The following is a 23,451-nucleotide window of genomic DNA, read 5'->3' as shown; positions in this document are numbered from 1 at the left end:
GAGCAGTGCATTTGGTGGCAAAACAGGGAAAAATAACAAATCTTGTAGAAAAAGAAAAAAAAGAAAAGAAACTTGGATGTCCGTTTGGCCAGCTCTGCTGCTCCTGAAAACAGCTTCCCCCCCCCACCAGCTCAGTGAGAAATGACTATCAGGATGAAATGATATTGCCTTGACTGTTGGTTTTATGAATGAATTTAACAGGAGCGAAGGAAAGCTTGGTTGTTCTATCGGGAGAAATACTCAAAAGGATCATAGGGTTGGAAGTTTTGGAAGTCTTCTACTCTAATAAAGGAGAATATTTGTAGGTCAGTCTTGAAATGAGGGGTTCTTGGTGCTCTTTCTGAGCTTGGTGGTTTTCTTGCAGGCGTTTCTTTACCCAAACTAGGTAACATCAGGGGTGAAATGCTCCCAGTTCGGACCGGATCACCCGATCCGGTAGCGATGGTGGCGGGTGGCTCGGAGAACCAGTAGCAAAAATCCCTGCCCCCCCCACCATGCCCAGCTGAGCCGCAGGATCATCAGAGGCTTTTTTTTTTTAACTTTTAAAAGCATTTTTTCTACAACCTCTTCCGAGGAAGGGCATGGGGGGCGGGGGCGCAGGAAGTTTTGCTATCGGTTCTTTGAACCACCCGCCATTGCTACCGGATTGGGCGATCCGGTCTGAACCGGGAGCATTTCACCCTTGCTTTTTCCCTCTTGTGGGTGAACTGAGACCTTATAACCGTGATGGCGAAACAATGTCACGCATGCCACAGGTGACACATGGAGCCCTCTCTGCGGGCGGGTGAGCCGTCACCCAGCTTAGCTTCACCCCACATGTGCATGCACCTCCCGCCGGCCAGCTAATATTCAAGTCTCTGCTGCACATGCGCGGGGAGCAGGGCGCATGCGGGAGACATGTGGCTCATGCGCGGGGGAGTCACATGCGCATGTGCGGGGGGAGCATGGGGGGGTCGCTGCACCCCCCATGGCCCGTTTTGGGCCCAGCAGGCTTCCCTGCAGCCTCCTGGGACCAAAAACGGGCCGCAGGAGGGAGGGGTCCCTCACGCATGTGTGTGGGGCGGGAGGAGCGCATGGGGGCTGTGCATGCATGTACGGGGAGTGGGGCACGGGGGGGGTCACACGCGCATTGCATAATTGGCATGCCTCCCTGCAGCCTCCTGTGACCAAAAACGGGCCGCGGAGGAATCACACACACATGTGCAGAGGGGCAGGATGCGGGGCTCACGCACGCATTGCACTTTCAGCACGCAACGACAAAAAGGTTAGCCATCACTACCTTATAACAATGCACTAATGGAATAAGAGTCAGCTTTTTTTCCCTTCGTGGTATCAGATATTAAAGCTACTGTATGTCTTCATGCTTATTTGGGAACCCACAAGTCTGCAGTATCTATTCCTGGAAAGTCAGCCCGAAACCTTCCTGTCTGTAATAGCCGCTTGTTAAAAGGTGAGAACAAATGATTTTATGTCTGGGATTACTTCTGAATGTCAGATCATACCCTGGAGAACGACGAGTAACGAAGAAGAAAAAGACTGCATAGAGAATAAGAGGCTGTTTGGATTTACATATCACATTAAGCTTTGCCTTGCTTTAACCATGACTTTTTTTTTTTTAATTTGATTTATATGCCGCCCTTCTCCGAAGACTCAGGGCGGCTTACAATGTGCTCAGCAATAGCCTTCATCCTTTTGTATATTTATACAAAGTCAGCTTATTGCCCCCACAAACTGGGTCCTCATTTCACCTACCTTAGAAAGGATGGAAGGCTGAGTCAACCTTGAGCCTTGGCGAGATTCGAACCCTGCAGTAATTGCAGGCAGCTGGTCTTAAGCAGCTTAATAACAGGGTGCCTTAAACCCTTGTACTACCAAGGCTTTGGCGCTCAACCATGAAAGGCTGAGCGTCAAAGAATTGAGGCCTTTGAACTCTGGTGCTGGAGAAGATTCCTGCGAGTCCCTTGGACTGCAAGGCGATCAAACTGGTCAGTCCTAGAGGAGATCAACCCTGACTGCTCTTTAGAAGGCCAGATCCTAAAGATGAAACTCAAATCTTTTGGCCACCTAATGAGAAGGAAGGACTCACTGGAGAAGAGCCTGATGCTGGGAACGATTAAGGGCAAAAGAAGAACGGGACGGCAGAGAACGAGGTGGCTGGATGGAGTCACTGAAACAGTCGGCGTGAGCTTAAATGGACTCCAGAGGATGGTAGAGGACAGGAAGGCCTGGAGGAACATTGTCCATGGGGTCACGATGGGTTGGACATGACTTCGCAACTAACAACAGCAGCCATGACTTCAGAACCCAGAATGGAATGGAACGGAACAGAACTTGAAGGGACCTTGGAGGTCTTCTAGTCCAGCCCCCTTGCTTAAACTGCAGACCCTAATGAATGCATTGGCTTGCTTGCTTCAAATGTAAGTTTACATTGTAGTTTATAAAGCACACATTGAGACTGAACCCTGAACATTGTACAATATATAAGTTCATACATGGACTCCAAAGCTGTTTGCATGGTGAACTAAGATACCAGAACAGGTTGATGGACACACACTTGTATGTATCTACTCTCCTCAGAACTGTTGCTCCATAATCTGATTTAGAGGCTTACTCAAGTCTTGTTACGTTGTCAAATCTGGACTAGCTGCTGCCCTTTGGGATCAACTAAAAAGGCATTTCAGAAACATGGCGAAGCCAAACAACAGCAACACAGCTCACCAGCTCAAATCCCCCTGCAACTCAGACTAACCCGAGCTCAACCAAGCCCCCACCTAAACAGAACACACCCCCATCCAATCAGAACACACCTCCACCCAATCAGAGCACAGCCAAGCTCCCACCCAATCAGTTCACACCCCCACTGGTAGTTAAAAGGAAGAAACAGCTGTGATCACACATTGCTCCCAGAAGCACGAAGCCGAAAACACCAGCCTGAAGATGACGAATGAGACTTTGTTGAAACATCGCCAAAACACTTCCAATTTTACGTCGGAGAAAACCCGAATAACCAAAGACCTACATACAAACACCCGCGAAAACCTCCGAACATATATTTTTTTTATATTTGTAAAGTATAAATTAAAAATACATATTTTACTTTATTTTTATATTAAAAACTTTTTCATATTTTTAAAGTATAAACTAAAAATATATTATATTTACTTTATTTTTATATTAATTTTTTTTTCATATTTTTAAAGTATAAACTAAAAATATATATTTACTTTATTTTTATATTAAAAACTTTTTCATATTTTTAAAGTATAAACTAAAAATATATATTTTATTTTTATATTAAAAACTTTCATATTTTTAAAGTATAAACTAAAAATATATTTTATTTTTATATTAAAAACTTTTTCATATTTTTAAAGTATAAACTAAAAATATATACTTTACTTTTATATTAAACTTTAATATTTTTAAAGTATAAACTAAAAATATATTATATTTACTTTATTTTTATATTTTAAAACTTTAAATATAAAAATAGAACCTCCATACTATAAAGCAGTCTACCCCTTATGCAGCCGTTGGGGGAAACAGCAGTAGGGAGGAATTGCTGAATTCAGTTTGCAAATCTTGCAATTTTAAGGTAACGTTGATATGGATTAGGAGGAGGAGGGGGATTAGTTTTAAAAAGGCGCTCAAGGTAACGCTCGCCCGGGCGGCCAGTTCGAAAAACGAACTACCCTCCCCACAATGCCCCGCGAAGGACCTTCCGGCCGCCTCTCTGCCTCGACTCGCTTCCGGCAGCGCTCGGCCGACGCAGAGGCCGTCACGTGACCGCGGGCGAATATTTTTTTTTTCCCCTCCCAAGATGGCGGACCACCTGCCTTCCGAGTTTGATGTGGTGGTCATAGGAACGGGTGAGGGAACTCGCGTGAATGTAACGTGCGAATGGCTGGGCTGGGTTTAAGGAAGCGTGTCCGAGGCTGGAGCCAGTGGGGCAAGATTAGCCAGAGATTTTGGAAGCCAGGGAGAGAAAGGAAGCCGCTTTGGAAATAAAAACCTGATCCTTTCCTGCATCGGGTGCAACCCCCAGGGGTGGACTACAGTTACCATCATCCCCAGCCAAGTCCGGGTTTGGAAGGGGAGACGGATGCCAGGCTAATGGGTGGTCTCTGCACCGTTGAGAGAAAAGGGGGCAGGTGCTGGTGCCTTTTTGGTTTTTTGTTATTATTATTATTTACTTTATTCATTAAACATGAAACTCAGTCAACTGAATATTCAAAAATGCATTACTACTACTACTGCTACTACTATTACTACTACTACTACTACTACTACTACTACTATTATTATTATTATTATTTTGTAGATTTATGTCCTGCTTTTTCTCTAGGTGAGGTGTGTTCCAATTTTTTGGCTTTCCTGGGTCGCATTGAATGAAGAGGAATTGTCTTGGGCCCTATATAATGTGTGTGTGTTTATAAATAAATCTAAATCTAATATAATCTTATCTATCTATCTATCATCTATCTTATCCATCCATCATCTATTTTACCCATCCATCATCCATCTTACCCATCCATCTCCTATCTATGTTATCTATCTATCTATGTTATCTATCTATCTGTGTTATCTATCTATCTATCTATCTATCTATCTATCTATCTATCTATCATCTATCTTATCCATCCATCATCTATCTATGTTATCTATCTATCCACCCACCCACCCACCCACCATCTACCTATCTATTATCTATCTATCTATCTGTCTATCTATCTATCTGTCTGTCTATCTATCTATCTATCTATCTATCTATCTATCTGTCTATCTTATCCATCCATCATCTATCTTATCCATCAATCATCCATCTATCTTATCCATCCATCATCTATCTATGTTTATCTATCTATCTATCTATCTATCTATCTATCTATCTATCTATCTATCTATCTATCTATCATCTATCTTACCTATCCATCTATGTTCTCTGTCTGTCTATCCATCCATCCATCCATCATCTATGTACCATATCTGTCTGTCTAATCTATCATATATCTACACACACACACACAGTAATAAGAGTTAGAAGGGACTTTGGAGGTCTTCTAGTTCAACCCCCTGCTCAGGCAGGAAACCCAGTGCCATTTCAGACAATTGGTTGTCCAATCTCTTCTTAAAAACTTCCAATGTTGGAGCGTTCACAATTTCTGGAGGCAAGCCGTTCCGCTGATTAATAATTGTTGTAGCTGCCAGGAAATTAATCCTCAATTCTAGATTGGTTCTCTCCTTGATATCATCTTCTTCTAGATGCTTGTATTGGTCTGCATTGCACCCTTTCCCTCTACTTCTTTTCCTCACAGCAAAGGGGTGGGGTTGGTCTGGGCTGAAAAAGAGCGACTTCAGTTCTAGTCCAACACTTAACCCTGTCAATGAACCACATTGATTTCTGTTTCTGACAGTGGGCAGGCACATTTGAGAATCCCTTAGTAATTGTCTTCCTAATGATAATTCTAACTGTATATGGATAGAATCAGCTTAAATGAAATCTCTCTGTCTCAGTGTCTACTGGGGGGGGGGCTTGTGGGTAAATCCATGCAGGTTTCCTGGCAAGATTTTCTGATGTGGTTTGCCATTGCCTCCTTCCTAGGGCTGAGAGAGAGGGACTGGCCCAAGGTCACCCAGCTGACTGAGGCACGTGTGATACGAACTCATATTCAGCATCAAGTTGGCTTTCCAGTGGAAATGGAGAGGGAGGGAGGGAGAGAGAGAGAAAGAAGGAGAAGGAGTGAGTGAGTGAGTGAGTGTAGGAGTGATCGAAAGCCCCCCCCCTCCACCCAACTGGCTTTGTGTCTAAAGCGGGATTAGAATTCATGATTTTGGGATTATTAGTTTGTTAATTTACCACTACACCAAACAGGCCCTCCAAGGGAAGTGGTTTGCCACGGCCTTCATCCAGTTCCATTGCTTTCCTGGAGCTGAGATGGAAGGACTGGTCCAAAGTTCCTCAATTGCCTTCATGTCGATGTTAATGGCCTCTTCATTTCTATCATGGCACTTTAACTGCTGTATCAAACTAGCTGTCCTTGCTTTCAAGTCAGTCTTGAGCTCTGGTGACTGCCTAGACTAGTCCCTACTGTTTTCTTGATAACTTTATTTGGAAGTGTTTTGCCACTGTCCTCTAGAGATAAGGGAGAAGGACTGGCTCAAAGTCACCCAACTGGCTTTGTGCCTAAGGCAGGACTAGAACTCAGAGCTTGGTACCTTAACCACTACAGCAATCTGGCTCTGTTAGGCAGTATAATCTTGGAATGGGTGATTGGATTTGTGTTTGCTCATGGGACTAACAGAACCTTCTGGATATTTACTGGGGAGTGAAGAATTGGATGGATGCATTGGATGGATAAAACAAAGCCTCATGCAATTTAGAGTCTTTAGTTTTCTTGTCCATTGCTGGAAAATAAGCCTTTTCTTTCTGCAACTGCATTTAGTTTATTTGCTGTAATTGCTTTTCGTGTTGAATCTGAAAGCACTGCAGGTACAAGCTATTTTTATTTTATTTTTTTAACAAGCTAATATGGATGCTGAATGCTTTAAGGATTTCAAGCCAGGTTATAATAAATCCATCAAAGTGAAATAAAACTTGTTTAAAATTAAAATTATTTGCATTTCCAATTATTTATTTGGTGTTTTTTTTTTTAAAAAAATGGATCTTTACTCTGTAGACTGTTCAGCATGTAGTTCTTTGCAGCCAGACATATCATCCGGATGAATAATGCTATTATCAGTAGCTAGCCTGGCTATACAAAAGCTCTGAGTTAAGAGTGCCTGACAAAGACTGTCTAACACATTAAGCTATGGTTTGTTTAACCGAATGTTACTGAATAAACCACGCCTGCCTGAGATCATGCAGTATTCTTCACTAAAAATCAACCAAAACATTTTGGTTTTACATGGTTTGCAAATGCAGATAATTGTGTTTCATTCAAACTTTAATAAACCACGAGTTAAAATGGAATGTCACGTTCAGTCTCTCCTTTCTCAGGGACTATATTTATTTATTCCTAGGAATTTATTCTTCTCTTCCCCCCCCCCCTTCTCTTTAGCTACCTGCTTAGTTCTGAAGTGCTTGTGCTCATTTACATATGTATTTCCCTTCATGAATATTAAAAATGGCAAATTTGTAAAATCGGTCATGCATGAACATTATTGCTGTTCTGAAAGTACCAAGAGGTGCTGTGATGGAGTTTCTTCATTGTTTTCTTTAACTATGGTTTCTTTAGTCTCAGTGGGATGGGCTTGTGTGTCACTCTGAATCAGGCGGAATGTCAAACTGGATTTCATTGAGGGCTGCATCAGGGTTGTGTTTGACCTCAGGGGGCCAGGGTGGGCATGGCCAGGGTGGGTGTAGCCAGCTCGAGGTCACTCATGTCGGGGCACCTGTGGTGGTCCGAGCGCTCTGCCAGCAAAAACTGGCTTCTAAGCTACATTTTTGGTTGTGACGGCTTGCTGGTCCTTTGCTGTTTCCAGGACAGCCCTGTGGGCCAGGTCTAAGCACCCTGCGTGGCGGATCTGGCCCCCTGGGCCCCTGCTCTAAATCATAAACCGTGATGACTAATGTTTTACAGTGCAATAAGAAATGTGTACTATGGTTTAGCCCAGGGGTGTCCAAACTTGGCTCCTTGAAGAGTGGTGGACTTCAACTCCCAGAATTCCCCAGCCAGCAACTTGCTCATATTTATAGCGCATGCTGGCTGGAGAATTCTGGGAGTTGAAGTCCACCACTCTTCAAGGGGCCAGGTTTGTATACCCCTGGTTTATCCCAATATAGCAACCCATCCTACGTGACTGTGATTTTGAATATATTCAAAATGCATTCAGCATGTTCCAACAATAGCTAAACTATGCCAAATATATTTAAATTGTGCTGTACGTTACAGCTGCCAGATGTGGACAACATCAGGGCATCTAGCATGCAAGATTAGGTAGACCTATTCTAAATTGGACTGGGGAAAAAAATGGCAGTGCTGAAGGTTAAGGAGATTAGCAGGCCCAGAAATTGATTTTTGCTGTAAAAGCCTGTGTGTTCAACATTCAATTCAGATAAGAATTAGTTTCAATATGTGCTTATAGGATGCTGTTCCTTATTTTAGTATGTGGATGTTTGTCATGAGCCAACTAATCGGCATCTGATTATTGAGGTTTCAGTTAAAAAACAAACATCTGGACCTTAAAGCTTGCTCTAAAGGTTAGGTTAGCCCAAGATCAGGAATCACTTGGTTCAGACTCTTACTTCATATATAAAGCTTATTAGGTGTCCCTGAGTGAGGAAAACTACACAGACTGGCCCAAACTCCTTCATATGGAGGAAGGGAAGCTAAAAACATTCTTGAATTCAGTTCAGTTTCTGGTGACCGTTGACACAATCATCTTGCCCAAAATACAGAATTACCTTCTGGGATATTTTTTTCCCCCACTTTGCAAATTTAGCCTAAAGCCCTAGCAGTTCTTGATAGTCTCCAGTCCAAGTACTAATCAATACTGATACCTTTAGCTTTCTACGCCAGTTCTGGTCAGCCATGAGTTACCACCAACTGAGATTCTTAATGGAGAGGATAAAAAAGATGAATGAAAGAGAACACTTGACTTCCTTTTAAATGTCTTGTGTTTCTGAGAGAAGAGCAGGACCAGGGAGGAAGTAACCTCATCTGGAACTCCGACCCTGTTGTCTTCTGTGAGACGTAGGATGGTTAGAGCAGCGGTCACCAACTGGTGGTCCGCGAGAAAATTTTGGTGGTCTGCAGAAAAATTATTTGCATTTTTTATATTGCACTAAATCAGAGATCCTCAAACTACGGCCCCTGGGCCGGATATGTGCAATGGACATTTGTGTTGCTGCAGAGAGTCTCCCCCTTTGGGGTCTTTCTGTGCCGGTCAGAGGGGGGCAGAAATTCTGACTTGGGGCGGGGCTTTGGGCAAAGGCTGGAGGGAAGTACAGCTGGTGGCGAAGAGCCGGAGGGCCTTGTTCCAGTGAGACAGCATCATGGCCTGGAACTGGCTGACCATCTCAGCCCGCTGAGCCTCCAGGCGCCGCTACCTGGCCTTGCACTCCCACAGGTCTTCCCTCTGCTTGGAAAGCCTATGCCCGTAGTCCTCAGTGAGGTGCTTCTGCTGAGACTCCTTCTTGGTCAGATCCAATTTGAACCGAGCCAGCTGTTTTGCCAACTCTTTCTCGTGGTGGCTGCTTAGCTCCAACAACTGCTTCCTGTTGGGGCCCTAAGGACCCCGGGCAGGCAGGCGAGGAATGGCTGGGCGGGGCGAGTAGAGGCCATCAAGGCACTCCTTGACTTGAGTGACATCGAGTTGGCCACCCCCACTCAGTCACATGACCACCTAGCCACCCCTTACCCAGGCGGACATTAGGCAGATCATATTGGTGGTCCGTGGGATTTAAAATTATGAATTTAGTGGTCCCTGAGGTCCGAAAGGTTGCTGACCCCTGCGTTAGAGGAACGGCAGAATGTAATCAAATGAATTGAGGAACTTTATGCAGGAGCACAAAGAAGGGCAGATCTTAGGTGAGCCTTGGTGGGCTTGGAAAAGAGTCTGTTTCGATAAGAAATGTGTTCATCATGGCCATCATCAAAGCAGTTATTACCCAAGTTTGAATCAGAACACCAGTTCAGATTTTAATGTTTCTAGTGGGGTTATTGGTTGTACAAAAATTGTTTGTTTGTTTTTTTTAAAGCTAGATTACTGCTAGATAGCAGGAGTGAAATGCTCCCGGTTCGGACAGGATGACCCGATCCGGTAGTGATGGCGGTGGGTGGTTCAGAGGACTGGTAGCAAAAATCCCTTCCACACCCCCCCTTATAACCTTTTCGGCCAAAAAATTGCTTTTAAAAGTAAAAAGAAAGCCTCTGATGATTGTGCAGCTCAGCTGGGATCGTCAGAGGCTTTTAAAAGCATTTTTTTCTGCAACCTCTTCGGCCAAAGAGGTTGTAGAAAAAATGCTTTTAAAAGTAAAAAAAAAATAAAATTGGCCATGCCCACCCAGTCACATTACCCCACCACCACCAAGCCACGCCCACAGAACCGTTAGTAACAAATTTTAGATTTCACCACTGCTAAATAGCCTATGTTTTGCTGCAATTAAATTTGGGAAACATTAAAAAAAAACCAAAAAAAAAAAAACCCCAATTCCTTCAGTCCCTATTTTAACCGGAACTTGAGAGGATTCTTTAAAAATGGAGACCTTGAACGAGAAGCGGTATTCACTTACCTTTGCTACCGGTTCGCAAATGTGAGTGCGCGTGGGCCTTCTGCACATCAAAAAAGCGCAGTGTCAAAAAAGGGGCTGTGATGATGTCCGGGCAGGTGGGTGGAACCTCCCGCAGCTGCCACTACCGCTTCACCCGAACTGGATAGAAGCAGCTGCCTTGGACTGCATCTTCTGATAACATTCAAGTATTTTGCCAAGCTACATGGATTCTGTAGGGTCTTTTAGCCCAATGTCTGAGGCCAACCAGTTGTGGCTTAATAAACAAATTATGATTGAAACACAACATAGTTCTGTTTGATGTAAATCTCAGTGCTGTTTTGAAAGATGGACTGGGAATGGTGCCAAATTTGATTCTGTATTTTCATCTTTGGATCAGAATATACCTCTCTGTTCTTCCTCCTAACTGGGATATTGTGCTAGTTAGCTGTGGTTTAACTTACAACCTATACTTTGTCCCCACCTGAAAGGTGTTTGTGGTTTCTGACTGTATGTCAAACTAAGTCTCTTCTCTCTGTTTTCCCCTCTAAAAAGTAGTTTTATATATATATATATATATATATATATATATATATATATATATATATATATATATATATATTTAAAAAAAAAAACACCCAAGCCCAACCACTGTAAATTTTCTGGTTCCATGCAATTTTTCCCCCTTCTTTCTGTTTCTGATCTTCGCTAGTTATAAATAACACATGAAATGACTTTCAAGGTAGAAGGCAGGAATCCATTTTGAAATATTCTATAAAATAAAAGCGTGATTTATAGCTCCCTGTGATTTTGGCTGAAAGCGTTTGGGCTTCGCCCAGTCATCAGAGTCCTGTCAGAGGAAGCTGTTATTTATGGGTCGATATGCCAGGAATGGTGGTGATAGTACTTTATGTTTATCTTATGTAAGTATAATGTTAAGAAAAATCAATTCCAAATACTAATACGGTTTTTAAAATGTATCATGGCACACTAGCCCAAACAGACACCGGGGCATCAGGAAAGCTGGGTTTTTTTTTTTATAACCCGCTGTCTAGTTTAATTGCTTTGAATGTTTTGAGGTCTAATCTTTTACCAGTTCTTTGATATTTTGTGTTCCAATGTCTAATACTAAATTGGGCCTTTATCTGGCACCCAGATTATCAATATCACTGATCATTTTCAAGAATTTTCTAGCCAGAATCTGCACAAAACCAGTGTGCTCAGCAGCTGTTACAGCACTCTCTCCATGTTAAAGAAGCATTGTTTTGATAGCATTGCTCCAGGTTGTAACAATCACACCCTTTCTCGGTGTTAACATTCACAAGAGGGGACCCATTTCAGTTTCTTCTTGTACTGTAAAATAACAGTATTTAGGATTCCTTGGGGCGGGCAGCCGTGATACAGAGAGGAGCCTGGGGCATTGCATATAAGGAATCTTTGCAAAGGAGCAAAGGAAGATTTAAGGTAGTCCCATTTTGACCATGTGCCCACAAGATGCTGCAGAACAGGGTTCTCTAACCTTGGCCACTTTTAAGACTTGTGGACTTCAACTCCCAGAATTCCCCAGCCAGCTATGCTGGCTAAGGAAGTCTGGGAGTTGAAGTCCACAAGTCTTAAAAGTGGCCAAGGTTGGAGACTCCTGCTGTAGAACAAAGTGCATTTACTGGAGGTCGAATTTCAGCACCTTGGATAGTTCCATGTATGCAACTTCCTGCCGCTTATTCAGACTTGGTTGAAAAAAGTTAAAACTTTCCTATAACATCTCCCAGTTGATTTCTTTTGGCATTTTCTGCAGAGATCTTTATTTTTTGCAATAAATATAATACTCAACAGCCAGAGATACTTATAAACCACTTTCAGGCTTTTGTGATATGCTGGTTATAAGTAGGCAAGAATGTAGCCTGGCACCCATCCCTTCTTTCAGTTTACACATCATACCGAATCACAGTTTGGTTTAACTATAGGCAATTGAATAGCCACAATGTCTGGGACTCCATAAACATTAACCAATGAGTACGAGTTATCCAGAATTTTTTTCTCAGTGGAACTTTGCTTTAATGCAAAGATGAGCACTATTTTTGACAAAGTAAACACATTTACAGTTTTGAGGGTGTTTCATTGGCATTCTCACAAGAAAATGTACCCAACCACAAAGAAGGTACCGTATTTTTCGGAGTATAAGACACACCTTTCCCCCCCTAAAAGGGGGTGAAAATTTGGGTGCGTCTTATACACCAAATGTAGCCCCGCCCATTCACTGGCCCCCATCCTTTGGCCTCTGCCTCCCAGCAGTTACCTCCTTGCAGCAAGCAGCAAGAAGAAACAGCTCGTTTCAGCTTTAGGATAGCCTAATTAGCACAAGTTGATTGGATTGGCCTCCCGACTCTCAGCTGTTTTGCGTGGGCCTCTGCTGCTTGCTGCAAGGAGGTAAATTGCTGGAGCAGATTTTTTTTTTCTTGTGCTAATCAAGCTATGCTGAAAAAAAAATGAAAGTAAAGCAGGCTGTTTGCTGCAACGAGGCAAAATTGCTGGGAGGCAGAGGCAGATTTCTTTTTCTTGTTTTCCTCACCAAAATAGGTAGGTGCGTCTTATAGTCTGATGCATCTTATACTCCAAAAAATATGGTACTTACTACAAATAATAATAAATTGAGAGGTTCTTCTTACTCCCTTTATAGTCTGCAAGGGTGCTTTCTAGCACCCTCCCGATTTCTCTTATTTCATTTTTGGGAGATGGGTTAAGTAGACACTCGAACCCACAAGTTATTAGTTGAAACCACACGGACACCCATTTTGTTTTCAAAGGGAATAGGATCTATAAGCGGTTTTGCAAATCTCAATAATGCTAGGTTGATGCTTCTCTTTATAGCAGATCTGGTCTTCATTCAAGTTGAATGAAGGGGATTTGGTGCCCGTGTTTGCACGGCAATCTTACTCATAGGTTGTTTACTTGTGGTTTGTTGATATACCGTGTTTTCCCGAAAATAAGACCTTGTCTTATGTTTTTTTGAACCCCAAAATAAGCCCTCGGCCTTATTTTCAAGGAGGTCTTATTATTTTGGGGAACGTGGAGCAAGACTGGGCTCCTCTTACCGTCTTACCTGATTTCCAGCTCTGTCTCCCTAACCCTAACTAGAGGAAATGGCAGGGACTGGCAGTGCATGTGTTTATATATTTTCGGGGAAGGCTTATTTTCGGGGGGGTGTCTTATTTTAGGCATGCGCTCAAAAGCCCGATTGGGCTTATTATCCAGGGAGGTCTTATTTTCGGGGACACAGTAGCTGAGTTTGCACAACATCCTAAACCAAAGATTCTCAACCTTTTCTTCATCACGGGCCCCCTTTAAATACCTTTTGTGGCCACGGAACATGACCACGGACCCCCCCCAAGACTTAACTCCCCAAGATTTAACATTTTTTTCTAGCCTTCATGGACCTCCTGTAATGTCATCTTGGGCCCCCCCAGGGGTCCGCGAACCACCGGTTGAGAACCACTGTCCTAAACCATAATTCAGAGTATACAAACCACAGTGGTTGTGTACCAAACTTCCTTCCTTGAATCATTTGGAAATAATCCAAGAAAGTCACTTATAATCGACTGAAAATAGTTTGATTCCTAGTGGTTTCATATTTTTTTTCCTGCAACCTGCTGCCTTCCAGGCTTAACTTGTGTTTAAGCTAGCCTATTGAGAAAGGCTAGCTTAAAGACAAGAAGGTCCTTCACTGGGCAAGATATACTTTTGAATAGATTTTTATGCAGTTTCGTCAATATAAATCGCTCAGTTTTGGAGTTCTCACATTGAACTGGATAACTGGTTCCTTTCCCTTACTATTTAGGTTCTGTCACGCTCTCTTCTCCCTGTCTCTTTCTCCCAGGGATTTATTTGTACCAAGGTGGATAATCTTTGAAATTCTAGTTACACACCGCATCCTACAACTTGATGTCTAACTGCCTCTGATCAATGTCTTTTCTTTTCTTTTTTACTGTGAAGCACTTTCCTTTTATTGCCTCCAGCAGTATTCCACATATTGCCTTTTATTGCTTCAGGTGATATTCTAGATATTGAATTGTGATGTGTGAATTATTTGAAGTTGTATCCTCTCCCAGGTAAAAGGATTAAGGACCGCTTACTGCCGTTTAGTTGCTCTGAATCCCAGTTTGTTAAAACAAAACTGGCAAGGTTTTAGGCCTGCGGATCTGCTTTATTTATTTGCTATTGATTGATTGATTGATTTTTTTCTTAACTTTGGCATATATATTTTGCCCTTCAGAACGTTCAACGCTAACATACCCTAAGCCCATCGTCTAGAGCAGGGAATGTCAAACTCAAGACCCACAAGCTGGATCTGCCCTGTGGGATGCTTAGATCTGGTCCTTGGTGCTGCCCTGGAAACAGCGAAGGACCGGCCCATAGTGCCTCTGCCGGCCCTCCTGGCCTCCGCTTTCAATGGCAGAGGGCTGCAGGATGTTGAGCTGGCCACGCCTACCTTGACCACACCTACCCTGGCCACGCCCACCCTGGCTCCCCGAGGTCAAAACACAACCCTGATGCTCCCCTCAATGAAATCGAGTTTGACAACCCTGTTTTAGAGCAGTGTTCCTCAACCTTGGCTATTTTAATACAGGTGGAATTCAACTCCCAGAATTCTCCAGGCAGCCTGGCAATGCTGGCTGCGGAATTCTGGGACTTGGAGTCCACACATCTTAAAATGGCTAACGTTGAGAAACACTGATCTAAACCAGGGGAATCAGGGAACCTTCTTCCATGTCTGGTGGCTTTGCCCAAAAATTAAGAAATATTGGATAAAAATAAAAATTTGGATATCAGAAATAATTGCGGAGGATATTGAGTTAGAACCAGACATTTTTTTGTTAGGAATGATTAAATAAAACATTAGAAAGGGAAAAAAAGTACCTAATATTACATATAATTACGGCAGCTAGGTTAGCCCTAGCACAAGTTTGGAAAACAGATCAATTGCCATCGGAGCAGCAAATAATTCAAAAAATTTACACATGTGCAGAAATGGATAGACTAACGTTGAAATTGAAAGATAAGGAAGACTGAAGGTATTTTAAGATATGGGACAGTTGGTATGAGTGGATAAACCAATGGAAAAGAAAGTAAAGTCAAAGTTTAGTATGGAATTAAAAGTAATAATTATACACCGTCATTAAGGAGAAAAAAAAGGGAAAATTAGGTTTGTATATATGTGTACTTATATACATTATATATACTTTGTGTGTTGTTTGTTGATATTGTTGATTGTATTTTAAGGTTGTGAATGTTTTATATAATTTTATTCTTTTTTAAATTTAATAAAGTTTGTTTTTAAAACGGGGAAAAAAAGAGAAACACTGATCTAGACCAAAGCTCACAATAGTGATACTGGGTGAATAAGAAAGGACAGAAAGCAATAACCAAATAACGATTCGCTTCTCTACATTTTGAGATACCAAAAGGAATGTCTAGAGATGAGAAACCAGGAATTCTAGGAGCCTGATGAGAGAGAATCCCTACATGCCTGAGGGAAGATCAAGGAAATAAGAACTGCAAGATTCCTTTTGGAAAGGAATCTCTAATAGAAAGTACCAATGAAGGAGAATATTTGTAGCTCAGGGTTGAAATGAGGGCTCGTTGATGCTCTCTGAGCTTGCTTGTTTTCTTGGAGACATTTCATTACTCAAACTACAATAGTGGCCAAAACTGTGGGAACCTTTTGGGAAAAGTGTATTTTCTAAAACTAGCTAATAACACCCCTTTTTTGGGGGAGTAGTACCATAAAATTATATATATCAATGGAAAGATAGTCAAGAATGTAATGCAATAACTTTTATGAAGGATTTGCTATTAGAATAGCAGTTACAGTATAAAGCAGAAAAGTGAAACACGTAGGAAAAATGAGATCTACTGTACAAAAATGATCACCATAGAAAAAATGAGATATACAAAAATTATCACTATAGAAAAAATGAGATATACAAAATTGATCACCATGTCAGTTAATACTTAATTGGGCAACCTTTAGCATGAATGACGGCCTTACAACGCCTTCCCATGGAGTGAACCAAGTCTTTGAGTTCTGCAGCTGTTATAATGTGAAACCAAGATTGAATGATGGCTTCTATTCACTGGGTTTTATTGCTAGGTTGCTTCTGACTAACAAGTTTCATTAGTCGGCTCCATAGATTTCCAATTGGGTGAAGGTCTGGGCTATTCCCAGGCCATTCCAGCAGTGGAATACGATTATCTTGAAACTCCCCAAAAACAGTGGTGTTTATTTATTTATTTATTGGTTCGATTTATATGCCTCCCTTCTCCAGAGACTCAGGGCGGCTTACAATGTGTTAAGCAATAGCCTTCATACTTTTGTATATACCTGCTTAGTAGGACTTTCGGGCTCCCCTAAGCGGTGTTCTTTTTATACAAAGTCAGCTTATTGCCCCCACAATCCGGGTCCTCATTTTACCTACCTCGGAAGGATGGAAGGCTGAGTCAACCTTGAGCCTGGTGAGATTTGAACTTGCACTAATTGCAGGCAGCTGGCAGCTAAGTGCTATTTAATAACCACCAAGGCGTTATTAGTCATCAAACCTCAAAAATACATTTTTCCCAAAAGTTTTCCACAATTTTGGCCACTACTGTAGGTAATATTAGTACCTCGATGAGGTTACCTAGTTTGGGTAATGAAACATCTGCAACAAAACAAGCAAGCTCTGAGAGCCCCAAGGAGCTCTCATACAAAGTAATGGAAGAGGGAATAGACAATAACTAATCTGGAGATAAAGTAGAACTATCTCCGTTAGTGTCAGAGAAGAGTAAAATAATAATGGGTCATTTTGGGGGTTGGGGTCGGGGGAACGGTCTTTCTTCAAAATGCATGGATCTTAAAATATTTTATCATAACTTATTTAATTGAAACCTTGTCTCTTTTATAGGCTTACCCGAGTCTATCATTGCGGCAGCATGTGCAAGGAGTGGCCAGCGAGTTCTTCATGTGGATTCGTAAGTCCTTCCATCAATGTACATTGTGGCAATAGGTCAGCATTTCCCAACCTTGGGAAACTTCGTGATGCGTGGACTTTTAACTCCCAGAAGTTGAAGTGGAAGTCTAAACTTCTTACAGTTCTCACATTTGGGAAACACTGCTATAGGTCCTAACAACCATTGACACCAAAGGCTGGCTTAATGGAGGAGATCCTAACTTGATTCTTCCAGAAGGGAGGGAGGGAAGAGGTAAAGGGAAGGAAGAAAAAGAAGGAAGGAGGGAGGGAGGGAAAAAGGAAGGAAGAGAAAGAAAAACAGAGCCTTGATAGTACAGTGGTTTAGTGCACCCTGTTATTAACACAGCTGCCTGCAATTTCTGCTGGTTCGAATCTCTCCAAGGCTCAAGGTTGACTCAGCCTTCCATCCTTTCTAAGGTAGGTGAAATGAGGACCCAGTTTGTGGGGGCAATAAGCTGACTTTGTATAAAATATACAGAAGAATGAAGGCTATTGCTTAACGCATTGTAAGCCGCCCTGAGTCTCCGGAGAAGGGCGGCATATAAATCAAATTAAAAAAAAAAAAAAAGGAAGGAAGGAAAGAAAAAGAAAGAGAAAGAAAGAAAAAAGAAGAGAAGAAAAAAGAAAAGAAGAAAGAAAAGAAAAAAGAAAGGAAAGGAGAAAAGAAGAAAAAAGAGAAAAGAAGAAAAGAAGAAGAGAAAAGAAGAAAAAAGAAAGAAAAGAAAAGAGAAAAAGCCAAGAACAAACCACAACTTTGGCCTTCGTGTTATCAAGTGGGAACAAGCTAGAATTAACCTTTGGTGTGGTAGGTTAAACGATCCATACATTAGAAAGAGCTTCTGTGGTTCGTTCCATCTTTTCTGCTGGCATAAAAAGCAGGGAGGAGCAACTGAAGGGTGTCTGCTAGCAACCTCACTTCCCTTGTGTCGGGGGGGGGGCGCTTGTGGTGGCCCGAGCACTCTGCCAGGGAAAATGGGCTTCGGAGTTCCGTTTTCGGCTGCGATTGCCTCCTAGAACCCTCTGCCAGCGAAAACGGAGCTCGAGAGGGCTGCTCCATTTTCACTGGCAGAGGCACTGTGGGCCGGTCCTTTGTTGTTTCCAGGGTGGCCCCACGGGCCAGATCTAAGCACCCCGCGGTGGGTGGATGTGGCCCGCGGGCCCTTGGTCCAGTAGCAAGGAAGGAAATAGCAATTGGATGCCAGCGCTCTTCATTATTTGCAAAGCTAATTTGTTGATTTGACAGCTCTGTATGTTTGTTTCTAAACAGGGAAAAAAAAAAGTGTAATTCCTAACACTTCTTGTTCTCAGCGTTGGGAAGAAAAAAGTGTTAAGCTTTAAATTGTGCTAAGCTTAACAGTTTATTTTTCTCTATTAATAGGGTTAGGTACAATATTTATATAAAGGTTGCTCGCTCCCTTATTCCCCTGTTATAACAGGTTGTACGTATTTGCACTTCCCAAACCAGAATGGGAAAAAGGTTCTTGCTTTCATTTAATTCACAAGCCTTCAGCTGTTCCTTCTGCAAGCAATTCCATCACTTTGAAATAATTGTTTCTCTCCCCCCACCCCCCACTTCTCCAGAAATACAACTCCCAAGAGAAGAGGATGCAACTAAAATTTAGTTAAAGAAAAGGTAGAAGCTGCTACCGGATTTACCTCTCAAAATTTAAATCCATCAATTTTGCATGGGTTTTTTAGGCGAGCAGCATATGAGATGGAGAATCTGAATATTGTCCCTCTCTCCTTATAAATCTGCTCTTTATTGGTGCTGGGTAAACTTTAAATCTTCCCCAGGTAGTCCTCGACTTACGACAACAATTGAGACCAACATTTCTGTTGCTAAGTGAGACACTTGAGTTTTGCCCCCATCTTAACGAACTTTCTTGCCACATTTGTTAAGTGAAACATTGCCGTTATTAAGTCCGTTACACACGGTTGTTAAGTGAATCTGGCTTCCGCATTGACCTTGCTTCTTAGAAGGCCGCAAAAGGGGAATCACGTGACCCCGGGACAGGGCAGCCGTCATAAGTATGAGTCAATTGCCAAGCATCTGGCTTTTGATCACATGAGCATGGGGATGCTGCAGCGGTCGTCAGTGTGAAAAATGGTGATAAATCGCTTTTTTTCAGTACTGTTGAATGATCACTCAATGAGCTGTTGTAAGTCAAGGACATTACCTTTACTTTCTGATGGGAATTAGATCAGTGGTGAAATCTAAAATTTGTTACTACCAGTTCTGTGGGCGTGGCTTGGTGGGGGGGGTAATGTGACGGTGGGTGTGGCCATTTTTTATTTTTTTTTACTTTTAAAACCATTTTTTCTACAACCTCTTCGGCGAAGAGGTTGTAAAAAAATGCTTTCTAAAGGGTCTGACGATCCCAGCTGAGTTGCCAGATCAGCAGAGGCTTTTTTTCTTTTAAATGCCTCTGCCGATCAGACAACTCAGTTTGGATCGTCAGAGGCATTTAAAAGAAAAAAAGGGTTTTTTTCTTTTAAACGCCTCTGACGATCCAAGTTGAGTTGCCTGATCGGCAGAGGCTTTTTTAAGCTTGGATCGTGAGAGGCGTTTAAAAGAAAAAAGCCTCTGCCGATCCCAGCTGAGCCACACGCTCATCAGAGGCTTTTTTGTTTTTACTTTTAAAAGCATTTTTTCGGCCAAAGAGGTTGTAGAAAAAATGCTTTTAAAAGTTAAAAAAAAGCTTCTGATGATTGTGCGGTTCAGCTGGGCACGGGGGGGGGGGGGCAGGGATTTTTGCTACCAGTTCTCCGAACCACCCACCTCCATCACTACCGGATCGAGTGATCCGGTCCGAACTGGGAGCATTTCACCCCTGAATTAGATGGAGCACTTATGTGGGTAGGTGGAAGAAACTTGAGCGTCAAAGGAAACTTTTGATCTACTTTTTGGTGCCAACGCTGCTTGGATTCATTACCCCGAGAGAATCTTATCACTTTTAATCTCCCACCACTGTTTTGTGTTTATCATAATATACCACTTAGGTGATGATGGTGGATGATCTGAAGTGAACCATTATAAACCATTGAGCAGCACCTCTGTTGATTTATAAACACCGTCCCCAGCCTCTTCCTTCTCCAGACCGCTAATCATATTCAAAATAGTCACTTCCATTGTAGCCCGGTCATAAATTCCTATAATCGTGTTTTAAAACCAAAGTTAGCTTCTGCCAAATTGTAATTGAAGGAGGCTTTCTTTAGCTATCCGTCTCAATAAAACGTTAAAAAAAACAAAAACCCACCAACCATTGGTTCTTTTTCAGAGAGCTACATTTACTGTAGGTATTAATGAGCTGTTGACATGTGGAATTTCAAGGATGGATGCTAAGTGATTTAGAAAAGTAATTTGCAATTCAGAATACGCCGGCTTGGCATTGAGTTTAAACTTGGAAGTTGCAAAAGTTTGAATGGAAATTTAGTTGGGGGGAAGCAATTTGCGTATGCGTGAAGATTTTCCTCCCCAGTCACCTCTCTTCCGTCTTTGCAAATCTTATTTTGGGGGATGCTGCTCTTGTTTAGCTGTCGGTTGGGTTGCCCTGATGGCAGGGAAAAAAGGAAACAGGAGAGCGATTTATTTCCTTAACTTCCCCAACTTCTATCTAGCAATAAAATTCGGTTTATTCTTCAACACTTTTTTGTCAGTAAGGCATCATTTTTCAGTTGATTTTTCAATTAATTGATCAAAGCTCAGGCGTTTCAGAGACTTTGGTAGAGCTATAATGGAAGTATTATTGGTAAGGCTTAAGAGCAAAACTTAAGTTAGTCATTGTGGCAGGAGAAACTTTTGTTTGCTTTTAACCTATCTTGTTCCTATTGAAGTAAGACATTACAATTAATGATTGGAATTAGTGGCTGATTTCTCATATTATACTAAACCATGAGTGTTTAATCATTGTTTACTAAATAAATGTGGATGGATTTGCCTGACACGGCTTGTTAAAAGCAAGAAAGCCATTATCTTTTAGGTCTTGGAATTATCTCTGCCTCCAACTGATGAATTTGAATTGGGATCCAAATGGTGAATAAAGCCATGCCATTACAGTATCCTATAAGGACATTGAAATTCCTTTTCTTTTTAAAGTTTTTTTTTTCCTCATCCCTATCTCCTTTCTATCGAAACCCGGATCACACTGGGATATATTTTGGAGGAATGTGCTATCACGAATCAGAAACTCAAGCTGGAAGCAAACATGTCCCTTTAATTCAGGGATGTCTAACTGGGTTTCTTCGAGGGCCGGATCAGCATTGTAGCTCTCCACGGGCTGGTTGGGGGGGGGGGAGAGAGAAGGGACAGATGCCTCCTGCCAGGGTGGATAAAAATCAATGATTTAAAAACAAAAATCAAAAAAGTCAGATTTTTTTGATTTAAATCGGATTTTTTTGATTTTTTATCGAATTTATTTTAATAAAAAACTTTTGGGGTAAAAATCTATTGTAAGATAGCTTTCTATTTAAGATACATAAATAATTTAGTTTATTCAGCATGAAATGGAGCTTAGTTATGTAGCATGAGGCTGTATATTCTGCAACACTGGGACTATCGGTGAGTCAACAGTGGGTCAAAGGAGTAGCAGAGATGACAGCTGCTCTTTAAAAATTATGATTTAAATCGAGTTGATTTAAATCAAGCCATTTTACTAGTGATTTAAATCATGATTTAAATTGTGATTTAAATCAACTCGATTTAAATCAAATCCACCCTGCCTCCTGCAGCACCCTGCCGGCCAAAATGAGGCACGGGGGGCCGCCCACGGCCCCCTCTGTCCTGTTTTTGGCCTGAACGGCCTCCTGCAACTCTTTACTGGCCAAAATGGGGCACAGGGGAGGCACATGCGGTTCCCCCGCGCCTCATTTTTCGCCCTCCATGGTCTCCTGCAGCACTCTGCCTGCTGAAAACAAGCTGCGTGGGGGAGCCATTGCCGTCACGTAACGTTCTGCCACATTTTCCCCCTTCGCGGAACTGGGTGACGCATCCGACCCGCGGGCCGCCAGTTTGACATCCCTGGAGAGTGTCGGTGATGAGCAAAACTAACACTGTAATAACAGCTTCATCCAGACGGTTAGTTGGAACTTCTACGATTTGACGCAGATGACTTTGTACATCCTTGCTTTTAAACGCGGATGCAGGAGAAAGTTTGCCAGTTAAGAGAGAACTCACGCGGATGACAGCCGGACCTCCTCTTCTCCCCCTTCCTTCTCCCTCCAGAAAGAGATCAAATAGAGAAAGACACGTGCAAGCAGGTCTCTGGAGAAATCACAGGCATCAGCCGCTTCTTCCCAGACCGTTGCCTTTGATTCATTTTTTTTCCCCCGGGGCGACGACTGTATTGAAAGAGGCGGCTTTCCTAACTGGCATTCACGGCAAAAACTAGGCTTTCCCCCTGCAAATTCTGCTCTTGCGTTTCTATCGATGACACTTTTCTAAAATCCCGACATTTATGAAGGTCTCCTTTGGATCGGAGACCAGAGGCTTAGTGGAGATCTATTGCTTGAATTGCGATTAGCGGCTAGCCTGACTCCTCGAAGCCTTGATGAGCTTTGAAATATGTCAGGATGATAACCAGAAGCTGAAAAAACCCAATATGTATGATCTACGATCCCGAGTAATCAAGAATTGGAATATCCAATTTTGGAAAATTTGACAGCCCCCATGTTTTAAGAATTCTTGAAAGATGGTTCTTACTGTTTAGGGAGTTGTATTGTTTTGTTTTGCATTGTCAGAGTGTTTACAGCGTGATTACTATTTTGAGACAACCTAGGAGCAAAATACAGGACACAGAGGTTTTGTCATTACAAATACCCTGTTTTCCCGAAAATAAGACATCCCATGATAATAAGCCCAATCAGGCTTTTGAGCGCATGCGCTCAAATAAACCCTCCCCGAAAATATTTAAACGCACGCACAGCCGGTCCCTGCCATTTCCTTTAGTTAGGGTTAGGGAGACAGAGCTGGAAATCAGGTAAGACTGCAAGAGGAGCCCTCTTGCTCCATGCACCCCAAAATAATAAGACCTCCCCAAAAATAAGGCCAAGCGCTTATTTTAGGATTCAAAAAAATACAAGACAGGGTCTTATTTTTGGGAAAACATGGTAGTGGTTTATATACAGGACTTCTATATACAGACATACACATGGTAGGCACACACCAGGCAATCAATCAATCTTCAATTCTACACGGAGAGCTACAACGCAGATAGAACATGACTAGGAGAGAGATACACA

General features: G+C 42.2%; 1 protein-coding gene across 2 annotated transcripts in view; it reads left to right on the top strand.

Moving 5' to 3' along the window:
- Window positions 1–3,746: 3,746 nt before the first annotated feature.
- CHM (CHM Rab escort protein) overlaps window positions 3,747–23,451 on the top strand; it is a 77,526-nt gene continuing 57,821 nt past the window's right edge. Inside the window, exons 1-2 of one of the 2 annotated variants that reach the window (XM_060692097.2) lie at window positions 3,747–3,869; window positions 17,149–17,215. In XM_060692097.2, coding sequence (XP_060548080.2) covers window positions 3,821–3,869; window positions 17,149–17,215 — 116 coding nt within the window. In that variant the 5' untranslated portion in view covers window positions 3,747–3,820. The remainder of the gene's footprint in view (window positions 3,870–17,148; window positions 17,216–23,451) is intronic. The other variant, XM_060692098.2, reaches the window with a different exon arrangement.

This window comes from Pantherophis guttatus, chromosome 12 (genome assembly GCF_059756535.1).
Source record: "Pantherophis guttatus breed Tessera chromosome 12, ASM5975653v1, whole genome shotgun sequence".
In the NCBI taxonomy this organism is placed as follows: domain Eukaryota; kingdom Metazoa; phylum Chordata; class Lepidosauria; order Squamata; family Colubridae; genus Pantherophis; species Pantherophis guttatus.
The sequence above is the reverse complement of the archived record's forward strand: the minus strand, read 5'-3'. Positions and strand labels throughout refer to the sequence as shown.